Source organism: Cibotium barometz, chromosome 52 (genome assembly GCF_041138505.1).
Source record: "Cibotium barometz isolate CiBa-2024 chromosome 52, ASM4113850v1, whole genome shotgun sequence".
Lineage (NCBI taxonomy): Eukaryota > Viridiplantae > Streptophyta > Polypodiopsida > Cyatheales > Cibotiaceae > Cibotium > Cibotium barometz.
The window spans coordinates 25351286-25360535 of NC_141097.1; the positions used below are offsets into that span (position 1 = coordinate 25351286).

Genomic DNA, 9250 nt, shown 5'->3' on the forward strand with positions numbered 1-9250 from the left:
CAATGCTGCATTGCATAGCATCTTTATGTGCTTACTTGCAATTGAAATTGCATGCTCTTTTCACGCCTGCTTAACCAATGTGTAGTTCCGCGTAAGGGGACGCTCGCCCGTGAACCGTGCGTCTGAAACTGTTATAAGTGAGTGTGTACACACTTCATTAAGTTTTGAGCGACCAAAACTCACTTATAAAATATGACCAGCCCGGTATTCACACATTGATGTCCCGAGGTGGACAAAATCCAATGCCCACCGCCCAGACCTTATCCCCTTTGTACAAAGGGAGTAACCAGTCATGTGTCCATTCTAGCTTGCACCACAAAGTTGACAACTCACCACCCCACTCTTTCCTCTCTCTCTAGAAGTAGGCGCCTCCTTCATGCAGCCTCTTGGGCCGTATTTTCTGCACTCTCTCCTTCCCAACTCCATATCCAAGCTTGCTAGGGTGTTTTCCAAGCTTCCAAGAGTGTTTCCAAGTGCTATACACTCTCCTACACACTCCCAATGATTGAAATTCAACAAAACGACTCATTTTTGCTTTAATTTTTTATCTTTTTTGCTAAAAACCCTAATTTCAGCCTTCCTTTCTCAAGTTCAACCATAGGGGAAGCTTTCCCAGGATTAATCTTGTGAGGTGACAAAATCAGAGTTTCTTTAAAAGTGTCAAAAAATAGACATTATTTCGATGTCACATGAACACATTATTTAGCTCTAAAAGCTTATTTCCAAGCTCATCCATTTCTTCTTGATAAGAGGTCAAATTCCATTATCTTGACCCTCAAGTAAGACCTAAAAACAAGTAACATGGAAATCTAGGCAGAAACTTAGCGCAAAAGCACTTTTATAGCAACTTATGACCTTCGTTTTGAAGACCAAGATGATTGAAGAATTAGCCCAAGCTCAAAGAGACAAAGGCTTTTTAATCAAAAAATATTAATTCTTCCACATACAACAACACTTCTCTGGATTCCTCTTCTAACATGCTCAAAAATCTCTCAAAACATAAATTATCCATTTTCTATAATATGACCAAAAGAGTAAGATAGAAAAAGACTTTTGTCGCGAAGGATTGCGACAAAACGAAGATTTCAACACTCCAAGCACTTCCATCGCGAAGACTTCTGTTGTCATCGACTCTACTTGCAATTGGTAAGCTTTTATGCTTAAATATAGAAGCAAGTAGCAAGAGGGAGGAACCGGATTAGAAGATCACATACCCTATGTAGTGTTCTCTCTTGTAGATTATTGCTACCATGCGCATTGGTGGAACAATAGAGAGCAGATGGTAGAGAACATGGGCACTTGAGAGGGTAGTGTGAGTTGCAATTCTACACCGACAACAACATTGTTTGCAATATTGTATACATATGCATTGGTATGCAAATCTGGTCAGAAATGCCCATGACACTATGTACTTGATTCTCCCAAGATCAATATACTTTATTTGAGGGAGGTGCCAGCCATTCCGGCTCATTGTGCGTCTCTTGTCAATTCAACAAATTACTTTTTGTATTAAGCATATTGTCCATTAAATCTTGGTATATTTAAGTGTATTGATTAGCATTGTGTTCAACCAAGTTACACTAACGCAAGAGGGAAACTTATAATTACACCTATCCAAACAAGCATCCATCAAGCAAGTAAGAACACAATAGCATGCAAGCAAGCAAGAAGAGAAAAGGAGGAGAGCTCACAAGAAAACTATTGTAAGGGAAAATTTGTCTATTGTTTATTGTTAAACATGACTTATATACAAGTGACTAGTTTTCACAGTATGCCGCAAAACTTAAAAATGGTCCTACCTCTATTGCTAGTCTTAAGCAACTATGTACACTAAGTCCATAGACTTTCCCTATTTGACATTAAGCTAATGATAAGATTGCTTTATATGTTCTAGCATCGTCTTACAAAAGATAAGTGTACGTTCACGGGTAAGATGGCAAAGCACCTTACGGTGGGTCGGGCGGCGAAACCATGTTAACCAACGGAGTGGTTAACAGCTCCCTTCATAGGAGCACATGGGTCTGGGGCTTTGCTATCTATTGTATCAATACAATATTCTTATCTACCTCTGTTATTGTGCAATTTGAGTTTTAGATCCTACTTCTTGTGAGTGTTCTCTTGTATACACTGCACGTTAGACCCTGTTCACCAAGCTTAACGACACCAATTATCCTCTCTTGAAGTTCAAGCTTAAGGCTATTCTTTCCTCCTATGAACTCTAGACACCGTCATTGGTGTTGATGTTCACCTCCCACCAACAAGCTATGCAGACGACAACTCTGTAGCACTTGCTACCAACCTTGTCTAAGCTTAAGAGAAATAGCATCTTCCGCAAGACCCCGCCCGCCAATATCTTTTGGTGTTGATGGAAAGCTTAATGGCACCAATCATCCTCTCTTGAAGTTCAAGCTTAAGGCTATTCTTTCCTTCTATGAGCTTTGGACACCGTCATTGTTGTTGATGTTCACCCCCCATGCAAACAGCAAGTTTGTACCACCTATTGCTGTAAGAGAAATAGCATCTTCTGCAAGACCCCACCCGCCAACATCTTTTGGTGTTGATGGAAAGCTTAATGGCACCAATGATCCTCTCTTGAAGCTCAAGCTCAAAGCTATTCTTACCTCCTATGAGCTATGGACACCGTCATTGGTGTTGATGTTCACCCCCCACTAACAAGGGATGCAGACGGCAACTCTGTACCACCTGCTGCCAACCTTGTCTAAGCTTGGAGAGACAAAGGGATGCAAATGCTCTTTGTGCCATTGTTGCTAGCGTGGAAGATAGCGTGTTAACCATGGTTCGTCTCCACATCTACAGAAGCATGGGCTTTATTGCAGAGCATAAGACCATGAATCCCTCAAGGATTGAGAATCTCGAAAATCTTCTTCAATGAGAGAAGGTGAATGAAGATGAAGTGGTGGAGATATTTCTCATGAGAATCAATGATTGCGGTGACCAAATGACTGCAATTAGTAGAAGTGTGCTCTCACTAGATCTCGCTCGTCACTGCCTAAGGATATTGCCGCCTAAATATGATAGTTTTGTTACATCTTTGAATGTTCATTTGCAATCCAGGCCAATTTGGGTAGCAGTAAAGACAAAGGGATCCATGGTGCCACGGTAGACCCCACTTTGTCTGCCACCCCTCAGCTAACCACATCTTGGCCCATGTCTCAAGAAGGCCATGTCTCAAGAAGGCCTTGTCCCCCATGTTGATGAGTCAAAACTTCTTGATTGGCTTCAAGCAGCAATAGGCCTGACATCCTACATGGTGGACATCATAGAGGTACCAAGTGACTACCAACTCTCAATCAGAGCGCTTTGAGACAGTCGGTCTAGGAGAGCGGGTCACGGGCCACCATAGAGGATGAAGGGTTGTCAAACCTCTCTCTAGTAAGAGACAAGGTAAGCCCTCTCCCTTCCTCCTTGCCAAGACTCTATCCAGGAATTCAACCTTGGCACTAGAGAGGAGCCACGACCCATCTTGTTAGCCTCTTGGTTGTGGGACCACCCAACCCTACTTGAGCAAGCTGTTGCCTTCTTCCCATCTTACAAGGATGTCTTTGCCTGGACATACAAAGACTTGGATGGTGTCCCAACTGACACTGGTGTTCACACCATACCCCTCTAGGAAGGAACTTGACCAATCTGTGGGCGGGCCTACAACCTCAACCCAAAGTATGCGGAGGCAGTCAAAGTGGAGCTGGAAAAAATGTAGAAGGTCCACATCATCTCCACAATGGAACGCTCTGAAGAGGACTTCAATGATTGCCTAGAGAGGAAGGAAACTGTTTGCTCACTTGGTAAAGCAAACAGGTAGAAATTCGGGCATCACTTGATGCCTGAATTTCTGCGTGATGACTCGATTTCTGAGGAATGATTTATGGCTGTGAACTGGGCGCATGCTTTTATAGGATGGCTGCTAGTCGGCCAGATAATCCCCAAAGCTTACGGTATTTTCTGACGCAAACAAAGCTTTTGGAGAAGCATATGAGAATGACCGTTTTCCTCTTGACATTTCATTTTCAGATTTTGCATACTCTTGGCAAGAAGAATGTGGCTGGAGATGCTTTATCAAGAAAGCCATATGTGGCTGGAATTTTAGTTGCCTCTCATTAGGACTTATCTGGGATGCGAGACATGTATCATTTGGATGCTGAATTTGATGATGGATGGGTTGATTAGATGGCTGGTCGCACATGCCTCTTATGTAGCGAAAGATGGCTATCTTATGAAAGATAACTGCTGATGTGATGGTTTCAAACATGGGACAAGAAGCTTTGAATGAATATCATGCTCCTCTCTATGTAGGACATAGAGGAATAGTGCCTACCACTCAATGATTGAGAGGTATTTCTTTTGGCTAAGCATGAGGCGAGACATAGAGGCTTATGTACATGCATGTATCACCTATCAAAAGGTGAAATTTGAGAGGCAAAAGGCTCCCAGTTTGCTTCAGCCTTTGCCGGTTCCAAACCAGCCATGGGAAAGCATTGCCATGGATTTTATCATTGATTTACCTTGTACATAGTATGGTAATGATGCAATATGGACAATTGTAGACAGGGTTTAGCAAGCAAGCTCACCTCTTTTTTTTCCCCCAATAGGTGTTTTAAGCATCATAGGATACCCAAATCAATTATGAGGGATAGAGATCCCAAGACAACGAGTCTCTTTTTGAGAGCTCGCTTTGACACGATATAGGAACTAAGGTGAATTTTGTGAGCTTATCGTCCTCAAACAGATGGGCAAACTTTAGCTACAAATTTAGCCGTATTAGATTTGCTTAAATGCTGTGGGGCAGATCAAAAGGTTTCTTGGGAGAAGTACTTACCACTTGTGGAATTTGCATTCAACACAGTACATGGAAGGCTCCATGTGAGATCATGTATGGCAAAGTGGTATTGCCACCCATCCTTCGCACAAAAGATGAGAACTAAGGTGACTTATGAGCTTATTGTCCTCAAACAGATGGGCAAACTTTAGTTGCAAATTCAGCCGTATTAGATTTACTTAAATGCTATGTGGCAAATCAAAAGGTTTCTTGGAAGAAGTGCTTACCACTTGTGGAATTTGCATTCAACACAGTACATGAAAGGCCCCATGTGAGATCATATATGGCAAAGTGGTATTGCCACCCATCCTTCGCACAAAAGATGAGATTTTTGCCCCGTTGATGAATATGTCAGGGACCTAGAAATTTCCTATACACAAGTGCAGACAGCCACAGAGCATTCTCAATCAAAGAGTCCGGATCATTGGCTCACGCAGGTAGCCTAAGAGAGGTCCTGGAGACACTGGCTCTAGGAGGGCTTGTGCAGTGGGACCCTAGTGAGTGGGAGTGGATAGACCCCTCTAGCCCAGAGAGTCCACCACTCGCTTTTTCCACTACTCGGCGAGGGTAGGTGGCAGGTCCAGATGCACTAGATGGTACTCCCGCTTCAATAGACTACTGATCCTCCCATGACATCTCACCTAGTTTTCCCAAAGACTACTAGAAGCGTCCATGGGACAACTTCTGATCTCGGAAGGTCGCTCTTTTCCTTTGGCAGATAGCTCATAGGAGTTTAGCAGTTGGCACATCCAGCACAATGCACAAGATCGAGTCACTGGCAGGAGTCGCAAGACTGCCCCAAAGCACAACAGGTTTGGCTAAGGATTCCTCGACTGTTTACCACCTCTCGGACTTCTTCCCACATCATCACTGGGGGGGTAGTTGCGTGGGCGACGGAGTCAGGACCCACCCTCCATTATGAGGAGATAGACCATGGTCAGGATCAGGCTCACCCATGGGAGGATATAGTCATATACATCCCATACTCCCCAGTAGTGGCCTAGTCCTCCGGCACTTGTCAGAGGTGGGAGATCATCAATAGCATTGTGGCATGGCACATCTGGCGGGCATGGTGCAGCGAGGCCATTGAGGGCTTCCTCCCCCCCCCCCCCCTTTTTCCACGGCGGAGTCCATCCGTGCCATATGGACAGATATCATTCATACCCTCCACGGTCAGTGGGGAAAGCTTCAAGGAGATTCGGACTACATGCGCAAAGACGTCGAGAGGCCTTCCTTGGCATCAGGCAGCAAGGCCCCTTCCTCTCGGACAATGCTGGTGACCTCACTTAGCACTACAAGCCACCGGTTTGGCTCCCCCCCTCTCCTTGTATGAGGTAGTTCCCTCTGAGAGCGGCCATTGAGGGAGGGGACTGCCCTCACCGGTGCTTTCTCCTCCTTTGGAGGTTCTGATCGTGTACTTCAGTTTGTTGGGTGGTTTTTTATTTAACTGATAGAAGAACCTATTTCTCAGGAAAAAAAGACCCCAAAGGCAATGACACTAAGACTCAGCGTTGGCAACTGCCAGCCAGGTGCCCACTACCAAGCTCCTGCGAGCTATCTGCCAAAGGAAAAGAGTAATCTTCCATGGCCGGAAGCTGTTCGATTCATTTCCATTTCCTTCCATTGCTAGATTAGTTTCCTACCGTTGATCCCCTCTTCTTCACCCTAGAGAACCAGAGTGAGTAGATTGCCTTCTATGTGGATTCCAACGCCACGTCAACGGCCAGAGGTGTAGACTTTCTACTTAACAAAGCATTGAAGTCCCCCAAAAGGAGAATGCCTGCTTGTTTGGCAAACTTCACAATGTTTGCAAATAGTGGGGCAGGTGATTGGCTATCCTGCAATAATTCCTATGCAAAGGCGGATGTGCGGAAAGTAACAAACTGTGATGTGTACAACCGTGGCTCTTGGTAGTGCTAAGTGGATCCACATCCTCATCCCGTCGAAGGACTGGGAGCATCGTACGCCAGCAAGGCTGGAATAAGACCACCACTCCGGAACCTTGGACGCCTCAAGAAGTAAGAGTCTGGGAGCATTGTATGCAAGTGAGGCCAGAATAAGACCACCACTCCAGAACCTCGTACACCTCGAGAAGTATGAGTTTGGCCCCTATAGGTGGACTCCCATGTATATCCCAACACCGTCGGTAGCCCTTGCTTTGATGTGTCTTTTTGTAAAAGATAACATACCATCGTATATATGTCTGTGTCAATCCTCATGGTTTGACCCGAGTGTTCCATTACGGTTCCAAACTTTTATGTGTGGTCTTGTAGATCCCGCGTCCCTATTTGGGAGGGTGCTACATGGCCCACTTCCTGACTCTCCTTGCCTCCACTTGTACCATCTCGGCTGTACATTGCTCCACAGTGATGTGAGGTCATCCCCAACATAGACCTCGGTGCCTTGCAGGCTGCCCTTTTCCTTCAAAAAGGCAAGGCAAGACTCCATGTCTTTAAACTTAAGTAGGGGAGGCCTCTCCCGCGTCAAATCCTCACCAGCCTCCATGCATCAATGAATGGCGTGAAGCCCATTTGTTTGCATATTGTCTCCCCATCTGGGGAGTTCCCTGCAAGGTCTATCACTCTCACATGGGGGGTCCTGGCTTGCGTATGCTTCTCCTCCTCGAGCATGGCATTCATGATTGCATTTGCGTCTGTGTGTGGGGTTTTCTGTTTCTTTGTGACTTCTACCCATTTGGAGGTTGCTTCATGTCCTCCTTCACCACCCCGTTTGGAGCTGTCTTGATCTCTGTCCTTGTGTCTTTAATGTCCTGGCAGAACTCTTAAATTGCTAGTTTAGTGTCTTGCAACTCTTGAAAGAAAGAGAGGTGTCTTAAGGGTCAATTCAGGCAAAAGGTTTTGTTTGGACTTTGTTGTTTCCTAACAGCTGCGCATGGATGACATTCCACATCTTCTGGCTGAATACAAGCAGTTAGTTCAGCAACACTTCACTTTGGAACCTCTGAACACGTAAACTCAATTACTCATCCTTGCAGCGTCATCATTGTTCATAGCATTGGTTTCATAACTCTTTTGAGGCAGCAAAGCTAGAAGAAAAGCAATTTGTGAAGTTAATTATTGTGCAGTGTGATCATCTACAGGTATGGATGAAATGGGCTGTGTCTTGCCACAAGGAGCTGTGAAGGTGTGAGTCTTTGAGAAGATCGACTTATGAAGTTACAATATAACATTTTCATAGCAGGCATTCATCATTCAAGCAGATGGTACTTGCATTTGATGTTCTGGACTGTACAGTTGCCTAGTAGTGTTGAGGTAATTATGGGATTGCATGCAGCTTCAATGGCGCATAAAACCTTGGGTTAACTAAATCTTCAAGCAATACAGGACCCATCAACTTGTATTGCAATGACAGAGGGGCTATTCAATACACTTTTTTGAAGGAATTTCACCATCGGATATAGTTGCTGACTTCTTCTAGTGATTTTTTGTTGTGATGAATGACATTTGATTTCCAGCTAGTCTACCAAGTGAAACTCTTGTTTGCATACTCGTGGAGCCACATTTCGAGTCAAGTCCTAGTCTGATCTTAAAATGTGTGCCAACTTGTGCGTTGGGGCCAGGGCTACCCATCACCACTGTGGGATTGTAGTGAAGGGTGTTGGCTAAGCTTAGCTTTCATGCAAAGGGTACCTTTTCATATATATTCAGTGACACACAATTTATTAGGGGGGGGGGTTTCTCGAGGGTTTAAAAGGAGCCTTTCAATGGGTTTGGCGCACTGGTTCAAGTGGGTCAAACAAAATGGGCCTTGAGTACAAGCAAACACTATGTTAAAGTGGGTTCACCATAAGCACCTTAGTGCATTACTGTTCTATCTCACTTCATTACACCATAGAATTGCTTATACTACAGGCTTTGAGTACCAGCAAACACTATGTTAAAGTGGGTTCACCATAAAGCACCATGGTGCACTCATCATGCATCTCCAACTTCGTGTTCCATCTCACTTCATTACGCCATGTAATTGCCTATACTGGGTTTAAGTGCAACGCAACTTACCATTGCATTGTTTGTGGTCTCCAAGCTTTGACATGCAACTGGTCGCATGTTCAGTATTGGTTGGTTGTGCTCAAGCTACATGATGGATGCTAGTACGTGAATGTATTATAACGCCTATATCTAGAACCTTTCAAATTGCTATGTGCATGCGCATGTGTGTGCGTGTATGTGTGACAGCAGATATACACCCCACATAGAATATACATAGCAGATGCCACTTTCCTCAATACAAATTGACATAATTGGAAGACCTTCTTATCATATTTTGTACAAGGGTATAGAAGACCTCTTTGGCAAGGGTAAAGTATTTCTTGGTGGGGGGGAGAAACATACAGAGGTGCTAGGGTTTCAATTACCTTAGTATTCTTTAGAATTGGAGGTGAAGATGGACCTAGCT

General features: G+C 44.4%; 1 protein-coding gene across 1 annotated transcript in view; it reads left to right on the forward strand.

Moving 5' to 3' along the window:
- The window catches only part of LOC147608989 (Galactose oxidase/kelch repeat superfamily protein), an 85690-nt gene extending 77351 nt beyond the window's left edge, over positions 1–8339 (forward strand). Inside the window, exons 16-17 of the mRNA XM_086788248.1 lie at positions 7721–7803; positions 7935–8339. Coding sequence (XP_086644374.1) covers positions 7721–7803; positions 7935–7944 — 93 coding nt within the window. The 3' untranslated portion in view covers positions 7945–8339. The remainder of the gene's footprint in view (positions 1–7720; positions 7804–7934) is intronic.
- The last annotated feature ends 911 nt before the right edge of the window (positions 8340–9250 follow it).